Source organism: Protomyctophum parallelum (assembly GCF_964188405.1).
Source record: "Protomyctophum parallelum genome assembly, chromosome: 4".
NCBI classification, from domain to species: Eukaryota; Metazoa; Chordata; class Actinopteri; order Myctophiformes; family Myctophidae; genus Protomyctophum; species Protomyctophum parallelum.
The window spans coordinates 20968161-20989901 of NC_139700.1; the positions used below are offsets into that span (position 1 = coordinate 20968161).

Genomic DNA, 21741 nt, shown 5'->3' on the forward strand with positions numbered 1-21741 from the left:
TACAGTAGTGGTTCCTGAGTTCTCAACAAGTTGACTTTGCCATAGTTTCTCCACAACTTTACTTTCCTGAGCTGAATTAGCCAACTGATCTCGAGTTGAGTTCTGCCAGGGATACTCGAGGGTGATTCGATTTGTTGTACTTAGTTGTGTGCCGATGTTGCACACCCCAAATAACCTAACTCGACGCGCTGCAACACGGTGTGTGTGAGCTTGTACATAGGTCTGTAAATTGGGACTTTCATTGGACAAGGTGGAGTGCAGAGTAGACCTACGCATGTGGAGCTGAAAGGGGAGTATATTTTGGTCAGGGGAGGAGAAAGGGGAAGCCTTTCCATGGGAAAACCCTGTGGTATTTAAGTAGCACACCCAGTTCACTAACTCCACACAGTACAGTACTCTTCTGTGCATCAACTCAACTTTGTTAAATCAGGTAGGCTGACAGTATTCATGCTTTACAATTGTGTTCTAACTATGATTTCTGTTTGCCAAGTTAATGAGGTTACTTCTGCGGTAGCTTGAAGAGAGTTCTCTGTCACTTAATACATTAGGAAGATTAGTGATTTACGGTAAACCACATAACGCATGATAATCACCTGTATGCTCCTGATCATTCAAGTACAGTACTATGTTAATGTTCTATTTAGCAGCTTGCAATGTGTTAAATGATTTGTACTTCATGCTAGAAGCGGGCTTCTTAACAGAAATGTTACAGTGCCTTTAAGACATTCCACAGCAAAGTATTTAACGGACCACCAAAATCTACTGAAACATAATTTAGCTGACTGTGTCTGGCTGGCAGATGTGAACTAAACTCCTAATGTGCTTTAAAAAAAAGTATGTTTAATTCATTGTTTAAAAAAAAGTGTAAACTACTTTTGGCAACACTGTTATCTGTAGTTGTGTTATAAATGGACTGTTATCTGTAAGTATTAACAATTAAACAATTTGATGAGCTTAAACTTTGATGAAGTAAAACTCCTTGGACTGAGACTTCTTAAGTCTCAGTCCAAGGAGTTTTACTTCTATTTTCTATACGGTGAGCGAGTCTTTTTCTGTCAAAGTTTCCCTTATGTTTTTGAGACCTAATGTGCTTTAAAAAAAAGTATGTTTAATTCATTGTTTAAAAAAAAGTGTAAACTACTTTTGGCAACACTGTTATCTGTAGTTGTGTTATAAATGGACTGTTATCTGTAAGTATTAACAATTAAACAATTTGATGAGCTTAAACTTGGTGTGGATATTTTGAGACGGGTTCTGTAAACTTTCAAGGGGAAACTGGTCTTGTGATGAAATGGGCCTTATGACTAATTGTTGCCAGTAGTGTGTGTGTGTGTGTGTGTGTGTGTGTGTGTGTGTGTGTGGAGGGGGCGGGGGGGCGAGGACTATATACAAAGCAAATCTGACCGGATTTGCACACTGATGTGTCAACAATAAGTATGTGGTGGGCACTGAGCTTTACCTTGTGTGATTTGATAAACAAAACCATTCGTTTGTCATCTTTTTCCAGGACAATCAACATGGCTATGGTATCCGAGTTCCTGGGTCAACTCTCTCTTAATACAGTAAGACACTATAAGTTTCAGTCAGTAACATAAATCCAACACTAAGGACATTGCATTTAATCGTTCACTTGGATTCACTCCACAGTCCACACTCATAACATTGTCTTGAATCCACAGTGCCAAGAGGCCACCTACCCCACTGTGGTTCCTGCCAGGGAATTTGATGCTGATAAAGATGCAGCCAGAATAGAGACAGCTATCAAAACCAAGGGTAAATGGTTCACATGCTTTTTGTAAATTAGTTAGCTAAGTGTGGGCAGGGCAATGAAGCTGGTATTTGTGAGTCAGCTTCCTGGCTTTAAACACGTTTTTGCTGTGCTTGGAGCCTGGGAGTGGGAATTGGAGACGTTCCTAGTGGGAACGTCTCCAATGTAATGCCTCACTGCTGATAGTCTCCATCCCAGCCAGTGGCCGTTTCTGTCATGAGTAAAGCCATGGAAGCTTACTCATCTCACCTGTCAAACATGGTGGTGAAATGGTGAAACGGTACAGTTAAAAGTCTTTATGCAGAAAATGACTACTGGTGTTTTTGGAAACAATTGCTATTTTACCTCTCTCATTTACATATAACATAGGCTAATGTTCAATCAATTCTATTCAAGTTCATGTAATATGAAAATGCAAATCCATCATCCTTTTGTCTATATCTCCACTCTGTACTTCAATGCCAGGGGTGGATGAGCATGCCATCATTGACATCCTAACCAAACGGACCTACTCCCAGAGGCGAGACATTGCCTTCGCATATGAAAGGAGAGCCAAGAAGGTAGGCCATATGACAATTCTGGCCAGTCTTGCCTGATAAGTCTGAGTCTGATAAGCTTATTTTCATCAATTCACACACGTTAGACGTTACAATGCAGGGTCCTTGATAATATAGGCCACTCTCTGATGAGGTTCGATGCTTTTCTTAACAGGACATGATCACAGCCCTGAAGGGAGCGCTGTCTGGTTCACTGGAACCCGTGATTCTGGGACTGATGAAGAGCACGGCCCAGTACGACGCCTCAGAGATCAGAGGATCTATTAAGGTAAAGGACACATTATACTGTATTACCTGTTACCACTTACCAGAAAACACTGGAGCAGGTTGTAAGGCTGCACTGCCCTCTCCTGGTAAAATGACAGTAATTGTCTCCACCTTGCACTCCATGTGTGTGACTGTGTGTGTGTGCGTGTGTCCGTCCGTTTGTTAACAGCTAATCTCCGGCACCGCTAACCCGGTCGATGCCAAATTTTGCACAAACACTCCCTGGATGCCAACGATGAACCTCTGCCCCACCTATGAATTTTCCAGAACGGCCTGCACCACCAGGAGGCCGACTTATACACACTATCTCTATAGTCATGTGTTCAAGACGGATCTGTCCGATATTTCATATTCCATCCTAATTGGCTAACATTGGCTTCAAACATTGCAGGATTGGCCCATTTTGAACAAATCATGAACGCAACGTGCAATCTAAGTGAAATCTTTCACAGACTTTCCTACTAGACTGAGGAATATATCCCACCCTTTTCACATTGGCCTGTTATAGCACCACCAACAACTCACAAGCTCACAATGTTTTGAGCTTGTAGATCAGTTTGGAACCACTGCTTTAGTAGATGGTCTATCCAGGCCTGGGATTTAGTCCTCCCCTGCTGTATCGCCTTTTTCAACAACAAAATTGAAAATCAACATGGCTGCATCATATACTAATCAATAATCATAGTAGTTAAATGATAGTGTCAAACTTTTTCATTTGTATGATCTGAATGTTATCACTAGGTCTCCGTAAAGATGGAAATATGAATGGAAAGATGTTTTATTTTCATTCTCAGGGTCTTGGAACAGATGAGGAGGTCCTAATTCAGTTTCTGTGCTCGCGCAGCAACAGTGAGCTGGTAGAGATCAAGAAAGTTTACAAAGAATGTAAGTCTAAAGCGTGCATTTAATAAGATACTCAGCCATTAATATGAGATGTGGAAGCTGGCATCCCAAAGCATCATATGCAATCACCATACATTTAATTGTAGAGCTTTTTGTACAAAACCTTTCATCAGAACCTGGGATATCAAAAGGGATCGCACCAAATAAAAGGTCTTGTGGTCTTCTTTCCATTTAGGCCCTATGCAATTAATTCATACACATTATGACATGAAGAATAACAACAAAATTCTATATCATCAATAATAATAATAATAATACGTCCGTGTGTGTGTGTCCAGAATGGCCTGTTATAGCGCCACCAGGAGGCCGACTTTTGAAAAACATTTTTTTTTTATATTACTCCTCCAGATTGTCCAAAACTCCCGCAAATCGTTACACACTATCTCTATAGTCATGTGTTCAAGATAGATCTGTCCGATATTTCATATTCCCTCCTAATTGGCTAACATTGGCTTACAAAGTTTGCAGGACACCCGTTTTGAACAAAAAGCCTCAAATCATGAATTCAGTGTGCAATTTACATGAAATCTTTCACAGACTTTCCTACTAGGCTGAGGAATATATCCCACCCCTTTCACATTGGCCTGTTATAGTGCCACCAACAGGTGGATTTTTGCAAAACACATTTTTGGAACAAAATGCCTCAAATCATTGCCATCCAAGGTGTAAGAAGAAATGGCACCCTTTTCACATTGGCCTATTATAGCGCCACCAGGCGGCCACAACCTGACCTGCCCTGGTGGAGACCTGTGCCTCAAGGGGCACTTTATCTAGTTTATTCTCCCTTGGGCCTGATGAAAGGTGGATTTTCAGGCCTGTTTTAAAAGATGTAAGATTTTTTGAGGGAGGGGGTCAGGGCATTCCACACCTTGGTGGCCGTGTTGTAGAAGGAGAATTTACCCATATTTGTTTTGAAAGTGGGAGGTACCAGATAGTTGTTCACGCTCCCTCTAGTATTGTGGCTGTGGGTGTCAAGTGTGTCACTCACTATTTTGAGGTAGTTGGTCAGGTATGCCCGCATAGTAGTTGGTCAGGTATGCCCGCATACCTGACCAACTACCTCAAAATAGTGAGTGACTGTTGAGGGCAAGGCTGCATTTACAATTTTGAATGTCAAACCCACAAGAATCTTGTTCTTTGATTTACTTTTTTATTTTAAATCAGCTGAATATCTCATTTGTAAATGTTTTTACTGCAGTGTTCAAAAAGGACCTGGATAAGGATGTGGCTGGGGACACCTCCGGGAACTTTGCCAAGCTACTCCTTTCCCTGGTTCAGGTGACTTCTAGTGGTTCCTGTCTTAATGCATATTTGTCTTTAACACCATATGCCCTCAACCAGTTCCCTGAGTCATACCATTATTTCTATGCAGACTAAGAGGACAGACCCATCCTGTGTTATTGACTATGAAAAGATTGATGAAGATGCCAGGGTAAGTACCATATTCATCAAATTTCAGTCAGCATACTATATGTGACTGTCTATGTAAAATGTAAATGCATGACACCCTGACCCCTTTTCCACCAGTTGGTTCCCAATGGGAACCGGTTCAGTTCTTTTTGGTTTTTAGTCCATGAGCCAGAGCTCCAAAATTGGTGGGCAAACTATACCCTATATTAAATTGTTTATAGGATCAATACAAGTAAATGAATACATGATAACCCTTCCACAGTATTGTAGCTTTTTCATATTTTCGATTATTTTGCTACATAATGCCTCATTTGCAAATGTAAAATTTGTAATACAATAAATCATTGTCTTCGTGTAAGTACTCAATTGGGGAAGTTTCATGGTGATAACAATCTAATATAGGTATTGTTACTATTGTAACTGAGGGGGACACCTCCGGTTACTTAAATTAAACACTGGTTGAGGCGGACAATATGGACGTAATTCCGATCAAAGAATTAGGCTCCGGAGAAGGGATATCTTCAGCAGATTTATTTGCAATGTGATGTATGTGGTCTGGAATACACAATAAACATAAATAAAGAATAGCATCAGTAACATGAACTTGAATTAACTGAAATATCCACTTAAATAGCCACAGCAAGATTGATGCAATCACTAAACAAAGATATGCAGTATGCACAGTATATTGATCAAACATTGGTAGGCTACACAATTATTAAACCCAAACTATGCATGTTAGACTCTAACAATACATATTGTATAGTTCTACAAGGAAATCAAAACTCCATGTAAGGCCAAAAACGGTCCAAATGTTGATAAACATGTAAATAATTAAATACTGTAACATAGAGTGACACAAACAGCATAAAAACGGACTACAGGCAGTAGGGAGCTAAGCTAACCAAACAACCATGTGCTGTCAATTAACCAAACAAACTATCAAAAACCTAATATACAGAGTCACAGATATTATTTAACTACTAAAGTAACACTTATGACCCAAACATAGTACTTACTTTGATTAAAGAACGCACAGAAAATACAAAACAAATACAATACACGGCTCTCAACAGGTTGGACTGACTGACCATGCTGATGAATGTATTGTATGATGAATTCCTGTTCTGTTCTTTAGCTACATAGAAATGTCTATTTGTATGTCTCTAAATGTCTGTAGGCTATGTCTTTAAATGTTTTGATGAATTGAACAATGTGGACCCTGTTGTAAACAAGTGTAATGCTTAATTGGGTCGTCCACTCACAGTTGACAGTCTTTGTATTGAGTTTGTGCTTAAAATGTACTGTAAATTCTACAAACTGTTAATAAATATTTCAATCAATCAATCAAAATGCCAAACGCTAAACTGCCTAATTTGACTGCCTGTGGAAAAGTACCAGCCAATACCAGGTCAGGCCACTAGGCGGCACTGACAGGCTTTCTGACAGGTATGGTTTTGCCTACTCAATTCATAATTAACTTTTCAATTTTGGAGCTCTGGCTCATGGACTAAAAACCAAAAAGAACTGAACCGGTTCCCATTGGGAACCAACCGGTGGAAAAGGGGCCCGTGTGTAGAGCCCTGCACGGGCCTAAAATATAGGCCCTGGCCCGGCCCGTTTTGGTGGGCCGGGCCGGGCCCCGTCGGTACCCGATGGGCTTGCAGGCCTCTACCCCTGTGCCATGAGCTTGCAAAGGCGCCCCTCTTGACAGGTGGTTCATTATTGTAACCCAGGCTCTATACAATGCTGGAGTTGGGACGAAAGGAACAGATGTGGCTACATGGATCTCCATTATGTCAGAGAGAAGTGTACCCCACCTCCAGAAAGGTACAAAATCCAGTCAAGTTAGTTACAGCATTAAGTCTTCTTAACAAATGTCTAATGAAGTGCACATGAGAGTGAAGGCTGTTGACATTCAAGCAAAGTGTCTCTGGTCAGATTTGAACAGGGGTCGGCTGCAGGTTGATGTGACTTGGTTACTAGGTCAGTAAGAATCACTGATCCCGTAACCTTAATGTCCCCAATTTGATTATCAATTAGGGACCTTTGTTGCACATTGTAAGCCTCCTCACCTCACCCTCACATCCAAGTCTCTCTTCACTGTCCTGTGCAGAATTCTAATAATAAAAGTGCTATAAAGATAAGCAGACTTGTATGCGCTTTGCGTTCTAATGCAGAGTAAATACTGTAACCACTGACTAATTGTTCTCTCTCCCTTGCTAGTATTTGACAGATATAAGAACTATAGCCCCTATGACATGCAGGAGAGCATCCGCAAAGAAGTTAAAGGAGACCTAGAAAAGTCATTCCTCACACTGGGTACGTACTCTGCACTTGACTGTGTGTGTGTGTGTGTGTGTGTGTGTGTGTGTGTGTGTGTGTGTGTGTGTGTGTGTGTGTGTGTGTGTGTGTGTGTGTGTGTGTGTGTGTGTGTGTGTGTGTGTGTGTGTGTGTGTGTGTGTGTGCGTGTGCGTGCGTGCGTGTCTCTGTTTTTATGTCCGGAAACTGCATTTATTTATTTTTGCATTTATGTTCCAGTTCAGTGCTTTGAGAACAAACAGCTGTACTTTGCCAACAGACTCAGTGAAGCCATGAAGGTAATTTATAACACCCACTTTATCTTTCTTGCTGAAATTTGGTTATTTTCAGTTTGGGGGATATTTTTGGGAACAGATACAATGCATGTGAGATGTACTGTACATGTTCTTGTGAAAGTACAATATTCCTACAGGAATGCTGCAGCTGCCAGTGGCTTACACCAGCATTGCATCACTCTGAGTTTATAGAGTGCTTAGTGTTTGCTACTGTATGTATCTCAGTGCCTCTTGTCTGCTTAGGGCAAGGGAGTCAAGGAGAAAGTGGTGACCAGAATAATGGTGTCACGCTGTGAAGTGGATCTCATGAAGATCCGAACAGAGTTCAAGGCACACAATGGCCAGTCCCTGTACAAGACCATCACTGTAGGTGTCAACATAATACAGATCATATACAATATTGAACATTAATTTAAACAATTTAGAATAGGAATTGATCTCATGCTGTGTATTTGTTCCACATTCAGGAACACACCAAAGGCGACTACCAGAGGGCTCTGCTTAGCCTGTGTGGTGGAGATGACTGAAGCACGAATGACATCTAGCTTTCTCATAATGACCGGTTTCCACTCTTGGATAGGCTGGTGGATTACAAATACTGGATTACAAATATAAACCAACAGTGCAATGCAGTGCTTACTTTTCTTTTCATATCGAAATTGGACAGTGCTACATGGAAATTATTTTCCAGAAGACAGTTTTATTATCAAAGTATTAAGGTGCCAAAGCGCAGTTTACAGTTTTTAACATGTACAGACAATAAAAATGCTTTGATAAATTAATGCTTTGACATTTTTTTTGTTTCAGTGAACAATGCATGTGGTTTTCCAGCAGAGGGCACTAGTGTAACATTTGAATGAAAATGACATAACTGTTTGGAGAGAAGCCATGGACTGTTATGCATTGCATTAATTAACTATAGAACACTGTAACTGTAGCTATTTGGGCACGTCTTAACGAGTCAAAATATAACATGTGAATCTGCTTTCATTTATTAAACTTTGACACTTACTGCAGTCTTGCTTATTATACCCACATGTCAGAGACATTACAAGCTATGATTAAATTTTTTATGTTTATGTTTATTTTTAATGTTTATGGGGACCACAGCCTATGACTGTATGTCGAAAGAAGAATGATGTACATTATTTTGAAACTATACAAACTATACATGGCCTATTTGAGCACTGTCCAGCCACAGGCCAACAACAGACCATCTGCTCAGCCTGTGGTGGAGTCTTATAAACCTACTGTCAATATCCATTTGTAGTCTTTTAAATATTAAAGTTTTAAGTCCCCAACGGGGGAGAATATAATAGGTCGAATGTGCCGCTTTTTATCGTTTGGGTTTACACAAAGACGGACATAGCTGGAGTGAAGATATATATTTTTTAGATAGCCTATACTTACACATGTCATAGCTTCTTCTGTCGTATGTTCTTAGACCTTCAGCTCCGTTGCAGCAAGCCAGTCCAGTGTGTCATTGTCTAGGTCAATTAGCCCACGGTCGCCATTCGGTGGCCGGTATATAGGGCAGCTGGTCAGCACATGTTCAACAGTCTGTAATGGGTCCCCACATTCGCAGTGGGCACTGTCTGTGAGACCCCACTTCTGCATGGATGCACCAAAGCGTCCCACACCCGTCCTCAGGCGGTTGAGGGTTGTCCACTCCTTGCGGGGGAGGTGCTGGCCAGGAACATCTGTGGGATCCTCGATGTAGTGGTGAAGCCTGGATGGTTCTGCTGCCTTCCACTGGTCCCTCCATCTTGCCTTCTCCCAGGAAGCCTTGGAGGTGTCGGCTGGTGTTGTACGGAGCAGTTCCTGGGCCTGTGTGGCAAAGGGCCGCCGGGACTTGAGACGCATGCGCTGTGGTGTCTCTGTGACGACCTTGTGGAGGAGGTGGGCTTCGCTCAGCTGAGCCTTGCGAGCAAGAGCCAGTGTGGCTGCTTCTCGCCTGACCTCTGCGGGGGCGATTCCAGCAAGGACTGGCAGTTGGTTGGTTGGAGTGGCTCGTAAGCATCCAGAGACAGTCCGTAGGGCACTGTTGAGGGCAGCGTCCAGTTTTTGGACATGAGGGCTACGGCTCCAGACTGGGGCACAGTACTCGGCGGTGGGGAACACCAGGGCCTCGGTGGAGATGCGCAGCGTCTTCGTGGACGCTCCCCATGTTGTGCCAGCTAGACGCCTTATCAGTGCTGCGCGGGCGGTGGTCTTTCCCATGACGCTGTCCAGGTGTTGCTTAAAGGACAGAGTTCTGTCGAGCTTCACTCCAAGGTATGTCGGGGAGGACTGGGGCTCTAGCCGGGCGTTGTCAACCATGATGTTGATTTCACGGGTTGCTTCCCTGTTGTAGAGGTGGAACATTGTTGCCACAGTCTTCTCAACACTGAGCTTCAGGCGCCAGTCCTTCAGGTATGAAGACAGGATGTTCATGTCCTCAGAGAGGCCTTCCTCTCTATTGCTTCCCAGGTTGGTTTGCTGAGCAAAATTGCCAGGTCATCTGCATAGCCATACTTCCTTGATGTTGTTAGGGGTAGGTCGTGGATGTAGATGTTGAATAACATCGGTGCCAGCACCGAGCCCTGCGGGACGCCGTTCCTGAGCCTTCTCACCCTACTGCTTTGGCCGTTGCTGGTGTGGAGCCGAAAGCTGCGGTTGCTCAGCATCTCCATGATGAAGCTCACCATGTGCTTGTCTGGGATGGTCTCCAGAAGCTTCATGTGTAGCCCACGCAGCCAGACAGTGTCGTAGGCCGCTGTGAGGTCCAATAAGACGGCACCAGCCTTCTCTCCTGCCTGGAAGCTTTCTTCTATGTCGTGACACAGAAGGGTCACCTGGTCTGTTGTTGACATACCGCTTCGGAAGCCAGCTTGTTCTTTGGGGAGCTGGGGGTCGATCACTGGGGTGAGGCGTGCCAGGATGAGGCGTTCCAGCAGCTTGAAGGGTACGCACAGGAGGGAGATGGGCCGGTATCCCTTCGGGTCGTCGCTCGGCTTGTTTGGCTTCGGCAGGGCAATCACCTTGGCACGGCGCCAGATCTTGGGCAGCTTTGAGCATTGGAGGCATGCAGAGAGGAAGCAACGGAGCCAGTCAGTTGCCTTCTTGCCTTGGTGTTTCATGTACTCCGGGTGGATGTCGTCTATGCCTGGTGCCTTACCAGTCTTGAGACGTTTTATGGCCAGATCTATTTCTTGCGTAGTGAAGTTGATGGATAGGTTGGAATCGCACCCTGGGGCCCTGAGCAGCTCGTGGAGTCGTGGACTCTTGCTGATGTTGTTCGAGTAAAGTCCTTGTCTGCGTTGGGGAAGCGGCCATTGCTCAGCAGGAGCGACGCGATGGAGTTAGCAGTGATGGGGCACTGTGCAGGAGGTGTTGACCTTCCAGTCAGCTTGTTCAGGGTCTGCCACCCCCGTCGACTGGAGTGTGTAAAGTCAATTGACTCCACTGTCTCAGTCCAACGTTGCCTGCGTTTCTCGTTTAACCTGAGAAATAGTTGGTCTGCTGCTTCGTCCCTGTCTTCGCTGGTTTGTGCTTCAGCGTGGGAGCGAAGTAGGTGTTCACATTCGGCATCCCAGCAGGGAACATAGGCTTTACGCACACCACGAGGGATGTTGTTCTTGGCGGCGGAAAGCAGCATCTTGCAGTACGCTTCGTAGGCATCGTTCAGTTTGTTGGAACACGGGTGTGGTAGAGCAGTGACTGCCTTGTTCACTTGTTTAGTGAAGCCTGCCCAGTTCGCTTTCCGAAAGTTCCACCTCTTGACATCCCTCCCTTGCACAGGCTGGACCAAAGATGGGATGGTGATGAGCGACGGTCGGTGGTGAGACTGGGGAAACATGTCCAGGATGCGTCTTACAGGGAGAGACTGGTTGTTGTGCCATTTTGCGAATGCCAGGTCTGGATTGGTGGTGCTGTTCCATCGTGCAGAGTAGAATGTGCGTGGCTCCTTTGGGTCGTATAGGAGTGAAGCATCGACAGTAAAGGCCCAGTCTACCAGGAAGTCACCATCGGCGTTGGAGCTGCTGTAACCCCAGTCTGTATGGTGGCTATTGAAGTCGCCAGCGTACACGGCAGGGGCTGGGACATCTGGCAGGGACGAGGGGACCAGTCTGCTGGGTGGTGGTTTGTAGATATTGACGATGGTAGTGTCTTGCACTTTGGTGTTAATCCATTCTATCTCTGCGCCCTCTGGAGACTGTCCGGCGGCTGACCAGGCCATGTCTTTGCGGACAAATGTGGCCATGCCATGATGTTTACTGGCGATGTGGCCGGCCAAGGTGTACCCAGGGACCATCAGAATGTTCTTGTTCTCCTGGTGGGTCTCCTGCAGGGTGATCACTGTCACGTTGTTTTTGCTGACTATTTGCTCAAGGATGTTGATGTCATAGCTGATATTAGTAGATCTTGAGGCCAGGAGTGTTGATTTTGTCGACTAATACTATGACAAAAAAAACCCTTGTCAACTACCTTTTTTCACTGATAAACTAAATATAAACTAAATGAAAACTAAGCTACAGTATCATGACTAAAACTAAGACTAAATATATTTGGGCCTTGCAGGGCCTTGTTCTGCCTCCGAGCCCACATCGTATTTAGCATGGCTAACTATAGAAGGTCTCCAAGCTCCTATGGAAGACCTGCAAGACAAGATGCTGCAGCGATGGGGTGGCCGGTGGTCAGGGAGAGAGTAGGAGGGGGTACAAATATTTTTGTAACTTTGGCAAGCTTTTTACTTTGAAATGTTTTGTAGTTTCTGAGTTATTTAACTTAAACGCCCAATGCATTCTCTATGGCAATAGCACAAACTTTGGCATGCTACTAGTCCTACATACTTACACCTATCAACCCCATTCTAGCCTACTTAGGTTCATCTTACGGTGGACATGTTTGCCTGAAATGGAATCTTTGAAATGTTTCATAGTTTTAGAAATACAGTGCTTTCCAATTTGAGACATTTTAATGGGGCTCAATGGCAGCTCTATGGTACATCAAAAAGTCACTTTCACCATAAGTGACAGAAAAAGACTCGCTCACCGTATAGAAAATAGAAGTAAAACTCCTTGGACTGAGACTTAAGAAAATATTTTTTATTTTATTTTATCATGCTCATAAAGTGCTCTGTGCTCAAAGTGCAATTAAAAAGCAAACGTTTCGGTCCTAAGACCTTCGTCAGTGCTATCATAGCACTGATTAAAAAGCAAACGTTTCGGTCCTAAGACCTTTGTCAGTGCTATGATAGCACTGATTAAAAAGCAAACGTTTCGGTCCTAAGACCTTCGTCAGTGCTATCATAGCACTGATTAAAAAGCAAACGTTTCGGTCCTAAGACCTTCGTCAGTGCTATCATAGCACTGATTAAAAAGCAAACGTTTCGGTCCTAAGACCTTTGTCAGTGCTATGATAGCACTGATTAAAAAGCAAACGTTTCGGTCCTAAGACCTTTGTCAGTGCTATCATAGCACTGATGAAGGTCTTAGGACTGAAACGTTTGCTTTTTAATTGCACTTTGAGCACAGAGCACTTTATGAGCATGATAAAATAAAATAAAAAATATTTTCTTAAGTCTCAGTCCAAGGAGTTTTACTTCTATTTTCTATACAGTGAGCGAGTCTTTTTCTGTCAAAGTTTCCCTTATGTTTTTGAGACCACCGCTACCGTAGTCAAGTTTGGAAGAAAAAAAGGATGAAGAAAGGTGCAACAGTTTTCTCAGTGCTTCAAAAATAAATTTGCCATTTTTTTCAAAAGGGCACATTGCTCTCCAGAGGGCAAGGGCAGGTGGTGCTCTAGCACCCCCTAGTGTCTATCTGTGCATGCCACTGCTAAATTGTTCTAAGGAAATTGGTGACCAAATACTTTAGTGCATACCCCCCTGGGTTAATAGTTGAATAGCTTTGAATAGCTACTCTAGTACCACTTAAACAAAGCTTATATTGTGTAATGACAATGTACTTAGCTCTTGGCCAATCATATATCTACTACATGCCAACATAAACGAACTATGGCATGTTGGATCTATTTTATCTATTTTAGCCATTTATCTTGCTCTCCATTCAAGCCAGATATGAAAGAACATACAGTAGTGGTTCCTGAGTTATTCTCAACAAGTTGACTTTGCCATAGTTTTTCCACAACTTGACTTTCATGAGCTGAATTAGCCAACTGATCTCGAGTTGAGTTCTGCCAGGGATACTCGAGGGTGATTTGATTTGTTGTACTTTGTTGTACTTTGATTTGTGTGCCGATGTTGCACACCCAAAATAACCTAACTCGACGCGCTGCAACACAGTGTGTGTGAGCTTGTACATAGGTCTGTAAATTGGGACTTTCATTGGACAGGGTGGAGTGCAGAGTAGACCTACGCACGTGGAGCTGAAAGGGGAGTGTATTTTGGTCAGGGGAGGAGAAAGGGGAAGCCTTTCCCTGGGAAAACCCTGTGGTATTTAAGTAGCCTACCACACCCAGCTGCTCACTGACTCCACACAGAGTACAGTACTCTTCTGTGCATCATCTCAACTCATCAGGTAGGCTGACAGTACTATGTTAATGTTCGATTTAGTAGCTTGCAATGTGTTAAATGATTTATATTATGTTTAATTCATTGTTTGAAAAAAAAGTGTAAACTACTTTTGGCAACACTGTTATCTGTAGTTGTGTTAACAATGGCCAATGGACTGTTATCTGTAAGTATTAACAATTAAACTATTTGATGAGATTAAATGGCTTAAACTTAGTGTGGATATTTTGAGACGGGTTCTGTAAACTTTCAAGAGGAAACTGGTCTTGTGATGAAATGGGCCTTATGACTAATTGTTGCCAGTAGTGTGTGTGTGTGTGTGTGTGTGTGTGTGTGTGTGTGTGTGTGTGTGTGTGTGTGGGGGGGGGGGGGGGGGGACTATATACAAAGCAAATTTGACCTCAGCAGGGTCGGATTTGCACACTGATGTGTCAACAATAAGTATGTGGTGGGCACTGAGCTTTACCTTGTGTGATTTGATAAACAAAACCATTCATTTGTCATCTTTTTCCAGGACAATCAACATGGCTATGGTATCCGAGTTCCTGGGTCAACTCTCTCTTAATACAGTAAGACACTATAAGTTTCAGTCAGTAACATAAATCCAACACTAAGGACATTGCATTTAATCGTTCACTTGGATTCACTCCACAGTCCACACTCATAACATTGTCTTGAATCCACAGTGCCAAGAGACCACCTACCCCACTGTGGTTCCTGCCAAGGACTTTGATGCTGATAGAGATGCAGCCAGAATAGAGGCGGTGCTTGGAACCTGGGAACGTCTCCAATGTAATGTTTTGTATATCTCCACTCTATACTTCAATGCCAGGGGTGGATGAGCATGCCATCATTGACATCCTAACCAAACGGACGAAAAATAAAAATAATTACAGAGTGAAGAAAAATGAAGGACGGGGGGTGCACCTTTTTAACGGGGAAGGATCATTGTCTCCACCAGGCCGAAGGCATGGGGAGAGAGTATGTTTTGCACTCCGTCCGTTCGTGTGTGTGTGTGTGTGTGTGTGTGTGTGTGTGTGTGTGTGTGTGTGTGTGTGTGTGTGTGTGTGTGTGTGTGTGTGTGTGTGTGTGTGTGTGTGTGTGTGTGTGTGTGTGTGTGTGTGTGTGTGTGTGTGTGACTGTGTGTGTGACTGTGTGTGTGTGTGTGTGTCCTGCCAAGGACTTTGATGCTGATAAAGATGCAGCCAGAATAGAGACGGCTATCAAAACCAAGCGTAAATGGTTCACATGTTTTTTGTAAATTAAGTGTGGGCAGGGCAATGAAGCTGGTATTTGTGAGTCAGCTTCCTGGCTTTAAACACGTTTTACTGTGCTTGCAGGAACCTGGGAACGTCTCCAATGTAATGTTTTGTCTATATCTCCACTCTGTACTTCAATGCCAGGGGTGAATGAGCATGCCATCATTGACATCCTAACCAAACGGACCTACTCCCAGAGGCGAGACATTGCCTTCGCATATGAAAGGAGAGCCAAGAAGGTAGGCCATATGACAATTCTGGCCAGTCTTGCCTGATAAGTCTGAGTCTGATAAGCTTATTTTCATCAATTCAAATGGTAAATGGTAAATGGTGCATTTATATAGCACCTTTATCCAAGGTGCTTTACATAGATTGTGCATTACATTCACCCATTCATACACCGATTGCGGCGGAAGCCATGCAAGGTACCAACCAGCACATCGGGAGCAATTTGGGGTTACAATGCAGGGTCCTTGATAATATAGGCCACTCTCTGATGAGGTTCGATGCTTTTCTTAACAGGACATGATCACAGCCCTGAAGGGAGCGCTGTCTGGTTCACTGGAACCCGTGATTCTGGGACTGATGAAGAGCACGGCCCAGTACGACGCCTCAGAGATCAGAGGATCTATTAAGGTAAAGGACACATTATACTGTATTACCTGTTACCACTTACCAGAAAACACTGGAGCAGGTTGTAAGGCTGCACTGCCCTCTCCTGGTAAAAGGACAGTAATTGTCTCCACCTTGCACTCCAAATAAGTGTGTGTGTGCGTGTGTCCGTCTGTCTGTTAACAGCTAATCTCCAGCAAATTTTGCACACACACTCCCAAGATGCCAACGATGAACCTCTGCCCCAAATCTTCCAGAACAGCCAGCTCACAATGTTGTGAGCTTGTAGATCAGTTTGGGAACCACTGCTTTAGTAGATGGTCTATCCAGGCCTGGGATTTAGTCCTCCCCTGCTGTATCGCCTTTTTCAACAACAAAATTGAAAATCAACATGGCTGCATCATACTAATCAATAATCATAGTAGTTAAATGATAGTGTCAAACTTTTTCATTTGTATGATCTGAATGTTATCACTAGGTCTCCGTAAAGATGGAAATATGAATGGAAAGATGTTTTATTTTCATTCTCAGGGTCTTGGAACAGATGAGGAGGTCTTAATTGAGTTTCTGTACTCGCGCAGCAACAGTGAGCTGGTAGAGATCAAGAAAGTTTACAAAGAATGTAAGTCTAAAACGTGCATTTAATAAGATACTCAGCCATTAATATGAGATGTGGAAGCTGGCATCCCAAAGCATCATATGCAATCACCATACATTTAATTGTAGAGCTTTGTGTACAAAACCTTTCAACAGAACCTGGGATATCAAAAGGGATCGCACCAAATAAAAGGTCTTGCGGTCTGCTTTCCATTTAGGCCCTATGCAATTAATTCATACACATGACGTGTGTGTGTGTGTGTGTGTGTGTGTGTGTGTGTGTGTGTGTGTGTGTGTGTGTGTGTCCGCACTCCCTGGATGCCAACATGAACCTCTGCCCCAAATTTTCCAGAATGGCCTGTTATAGCACCACCAGGAGGCCGATTTTTTTTTTTTTTTATATTACTCCTCCAGATTCTGTCCAAAACTCCCGCAAATCGTTACACACCATCTCTATAGTCATGTGTTCAAGATAGATCTGTCCGATATTTCATATTCCCTCCTAATTGGCTAACATTGGCTTACAAAGTTTGCAGGACGCCCGTTTTGAACAAAAAGCCTCAAATCATGAATGCAGCGTGCAATTTACATGAAATCTTTCACAGACTTTCCTACTAGGCTGAGGAATAGGCTATATCCCCCCTTTTCACATTGGCCTACAGGTGGATTTTTGCACAACACATTTTTGGAACAAAATGCCTCAAATCATCCAATTGCCATCCAAGGCGTAAGAAGAAATGGCACCCTTTTCACATTGGCCTATTATAGCGCCACCAGGAGGCCACAACCTGACCTAACCTGGTGGAGACCTGTGCCCCGAGGGGCACTTTATCTAGTTTCTTCTCCCTTGGGCCTGATGAAAGGTGGATTTTCAGGCCTGTTTTAAAAGATGTAAGATTTTTTGAGGGAGGGGGTCAGGGCACTCCACACCTTGGTTGCCGTGTTGTAGAAGAAGAATTTACCCATATTTGTTTTGAAAGTGGGAGGTACCAGATAGTTGTTCACGCTCCCTCTAGTATTGTGGCTGTGGGTGTCAGTGTGTCACTCACTATTTTGAGGTAGTTGGTCTGGTATGCCCGCATAGTAGTTGGTCAGGAATGCACGCATACCTGACCAACTACCTCAAAGTAGTGACTGACTGTTGAGGGCAAGGCTGCAATTACAATTTTTAATGTCAAACCCATTTTCAATTGCTTAACTCTGTCTTCTACCCGGAGCCAGACTAGCAAAATGGGATGGAAAGAGGTGGGTCATGGGCCCCAGGCTGAGAAGTAGTCGAATTAGTTTGGTTTGGGAGGTCTGAAGCTTCTGGAGAATCGAGAGGGGGAAGCATAGTCAAAGGAGGGCTGAATCAGAGCTCCTGCTAGAGTTTTGAGAGCACTTTTGTTGACAAAAGAGGAAATTCTGCCCAAGAATCTTGTTCTTTGATTTACTTTTTTATTTTAAATCAGCTGAATATCTCATTTGTAAATGTTTTTACTGCAGTGTTCAAAAAGGACCTGGATAAGGATGTGGCTGGGGACACCTCCGGGAACTTTGCCAAGCTACTCCTTGCCCTGGTTCAGGTGACTTCTAGTGGTTCCTGTCTTAATGCAATGTCTTAAAGACAAATATTATTTGTCTTTAACACCATAATTATGCCCTCAACCAGTTCCCTGAGTCATACCATTATTTCTATGCAGACTAAGAGGACAGACCAATTCTGTGTCATAGACTATGAAAAGATTGATGAAGATGCCAGGGTAAGTACCATATTCATCAAATTTCAGTCAGCATACTGTATGTGAATGTCTATGTAAACGCATGACACCCTGTGCCATGAGCTTGCAAAGGCGCCCCTCTTGACAGGTGGTTTATTATTGTAACCCAGGCTCTATACAATGCTGGAGTTGGGACAAAAGGAACAGATGTGGCTACATGGATCTCCATTATGTCAGAGAGAAGGGTATCCCACCTCCAGAAAGGTACAAGATCCAGTCAAGTTACAGCATTAAGTCTTCTTAACAAATGTCTAATGAAGTGCACATGAGAGTGAAGGCTGATGACATTCAAGCAAAGTGTCTCTGGTCAGATTTGAACAGGGGTCGGGTGCAGGTTGATGTGACTTGGTTACTAGGTCAGTAAGAATCACTGATCCCGTAACCTTAATGTCCCCAATTTGATTATCAATTAGGGACCTTTGTTGCACATTGTAAGCCTCCTCACCTCACCCTCACATCCAAGTCTCTCTTCACTGTCCTGTGCAGAATTCTAATAAAAGTGCTATAAAGATAAGCAGACTTGTATGCGCTTTGCGTTCTAATGCAGAGTAAATACTGTAACCACTGACTAATTGTTCTCTCTCCCTTGTTAGTGTTTGACAGATATAAGAACTATAGCCCCTATGACATGCAGGAGAGCATCCGCAAAGAAGTTAAAGGAGACCTACAAAAGTCATTCCTCACACTGGGTACGTAGTCTGCACTTGACTGTGTGTGTGTGTGTGTGTGTGTGTGTGTGTGTGTGTGTGTGTGTGTGTGTGTGTGTGTGTGTGTGTGTGTGTGTGTGTGTGTGTGTGTGTGACTCAGGCTTCAGTCTCGCCTCCTCGGGAGACAGGTCTGCACTTCACTATATTTATGTAATTTTTATCAAGTTCTAAAATCAGTCAACAAATGTATGTACTGTACATTGGTTCAAGTTCCTGAATCCGCTACGATGGAAATGTATATTTATTTTGCATTTATGTTCCAGTTCAGTGCTTTGAGAACAAACAGCTGTACTTTGCCAACAGACTCAGTGAAGCCATGAAGGTAATTTATAACACCCACTTTATTTTTGATATTTTTGGGAACAGATGCACTGCATGTGAGATGTACTGTACATGTTCTTGTGAAAGTACAATATTCCTACAGGAATTCTGCAGCTGCCAGTGGCTTACACCAGCATTGCATCACTCTGAGCTTATAGAGTGCTTAGTGTTTGCTACTGTATGTATCTCAGTGCCTCTTGTCTGCTTAGGGCAAGGGAGCCAAGGAAAAGGTGGTGACCAGAATAATGGTGTCACGCTGTGAAGTGGATCTCATGAAGATCCGAACAGAGTTCAAGGCACACAATGGCCAGTCCCTGTACAAGGCCATCACTGTAGGTGTCAACATAATACAGATCATATACAATATTGAACATTAATTTAAACAATTTAGAATAGAAATTGATCTCATGCTGTGTATTTGTTCCACATTCAGGAACACACCAAAGGCCACTACCAGAAGGTTCTGCTTAGCCTGTGTGGTGGAGATGACTGAAGCACAAATGACATCTAGCTTTCTCATAATGACCGGTTTCCACTCTTGGATAGGCTGGTGGATTACAAATACTGGATTACAAATATAAACCAATATAAATGCAGTGCTTACTTTTCTTTTCATATCGAAATTGGACAGTGCTACATGAAATTATTTTCCAGAAGACAGTTTTACATTATCAAAGTATTAAGGTGCCAAAGCGCAGTTTACAGTTTTTAACATGTACAGACAATAAAAATGCTTTGATAAATTAATGCCTTGACATTTTGTTTGTTTCAGTGAACAATGCATGTGGTTTTCCAGCAGAGGGCTTTTTTTTTGACAAATCCTCAAAAATGATGAAAAGTCTGAGATGGGCTACAGCCCATGGTCAAAAATGATGAAAAACGATGATTTGAAAAAAAGACGAAAATCACTCCGACACCATGGGCTATATATAGTCCATTGTCTCGAGTTCTTTTCGTCTTTTTTTTCAAATCCTCAAAAATGATGAAAAACGGCGTGCTATAGTATGCCGTCTGGGATGGGCTAGCCCATGGTCAAAAATGATGAAAAACGAGGATTTGAAAAAAAGACAAAAATCGGCATTGGCAGAGAAGTACTTGGTGCGTGTCTGGGCGGGGGCCAGGTCAAGTACAACTGCTGAGACTTTTGATGACCTCAGGGTGGAAAGCTATACCATGCAGTGCCAGTGCATGCTGGAATTGATGCTCTCCCTCCCACAAGTAGTGTGATCAGAGGTCACATCCAACAAGGTGCTTTCTGGTGCATAGGGCTTGCCACCTGCTTGAGACAGCAAAGGAACCCAAGCACTTTGGTACACACAGTCACATATACTGTTATTAATATACTCTGTAAAGAACCCAAACACGTTTTTTGCTGAACTTTTCTATTTCTGGGTGTACAGACATTGATATTATGATCTTATTGTGAAACATACCTTTTGAAGTCGTTTTCCTGTTATTTTTGTGTGTTGAGCCAAATACTTTTATTTTGAAAGGAGTTTTGTATGATTTTACCTGCGCGACCCAGAGAGGAAGCGTGACGTCATAACGTGCGCGACGCAAAAGGTATTACATAAGGCATGCTGGTTGTTGGAGGAAGGAGTGACGTCGGACGCCGGTTTGACAGCTAGCTGTCAGAGTCGAACCCTTTCATGAACTGTATTCTGGCCGTTTGATATAATTAACGGAGCTTCTATATCTGTTCAGGGTAGAAATAAGCTGCATTGTAGGAGGAGGACAAGTGCGAGGATTTTGTATGGCTATGGCCAGGGGAGGGGAGGGGAGGGGGGGGTGAGAACTGGAAGTAAGCGAAGCGCCTCAGTAGAGAGCACAACTGGAGGGAAAATGAGGAAGACTGACAGTGCCGAGTTTAAAGTAGTGTTTAAACTGAGTGACCCAAAGGGAACGGGGGGGTTTAGAGCATTGCATCCTCTTAAGATTGCAGAATCCCTGAAAGGTGTTGAAGTAGAGGCAAGAATACTAGGTGATGGCACGCTCATGGCGACGTGCACGAGTGCGGAAACGCAAAAGAAAGCCCTTAGTATCAAAAAGATAGCAGGGCAAAAAGTAGAGGCGTCTATCGGAAACAGAAGTGAGGGAATCAAAGGAGTGATCTATGATGTCAGTATTTTTTTTTTTTTTTCAAGATATTTTTTTGGCGGCTTACGCCTTTTTATTGATTTTGAAGGGACAGACAGTAGGCTGACAGGAAACGGGAGAGAGATGGGGGGATGACATGCAGTAAGGGCCGTGTCGGGTCCGGGAGTCGAACCCGCGGCACACTGCGACTGGATTACCAGTCCGGTGCCCAGACCGTTACGCTACAGCCTGGGCCTATGATGTCAGTATTACCATAACTGAGGAAGAAGTGATCAAGCTAATGAAGGGGGGGAAAGTGAAGAGATTTAAAGCACGGGTCGGGGGTAATCCGGACACCCCGATTATGATAACTTTTGAAGGTGACAGCCTGCC

The 21741-nt window shown here is 43.5% G+C and overlaps 2 protein-coding genes across 2 annotated transcripts; both read left to right on the forward strand.

Moving 5' to 3' along the window:
• Positions 1-350: 350 nt before the first annotated feature.
• LOC310857696 (annexin A2-like) lies at positions 351-8513 on the forward strand. The gene is made up of 13 exons (XM_083763490.1): positions 351-430; positions 1508-1562; positions 1680-1773; positions 2234-2328; positions 2480-2593; positions 3387-3477; positions 4694-4773; positions 4868-4927; positions 6642-6735; positions 7132-7227; positions 7447-7505; positions 7746-7868; positions 7970-8513. The coding sequence occupies exons 2-13, from the start codon at positions 1518-1520 to the stop codon at positions 8027-8029; spliced, it is 1011 nt and encodes a 336-aa protein (XP_083619616.1). The 5' UTR covers positions 351-430; positions 1508-1517; the 3' UTR covers positions 8030-8513.
• A 6662-nt stretch (positions 8514-15175) lies between these two features.
• On the forward strand, positions 15176-20054 carry LOC310857697 (annexin A2-like; the record flags this gene model as incomplete). Its single annotated transcript, XM_083763491.1, has 11 exons — positions 15176-15251; positions 15420-15514; positions 15798-15911; positions 16419-16509; positions 17970-18049; positions 18167-18226; positions 18355-18448; positions 18838-18933; positions 19215-19273; positions 19482-19604; positions 19706-20054. Coding segments are annotated over 11 exons (948 nt in total), but the record flags the coding sequence as incomplete, so codon positions are not given.
• Positions 20055-21741: the final 1687 nt, after the last annotated feature.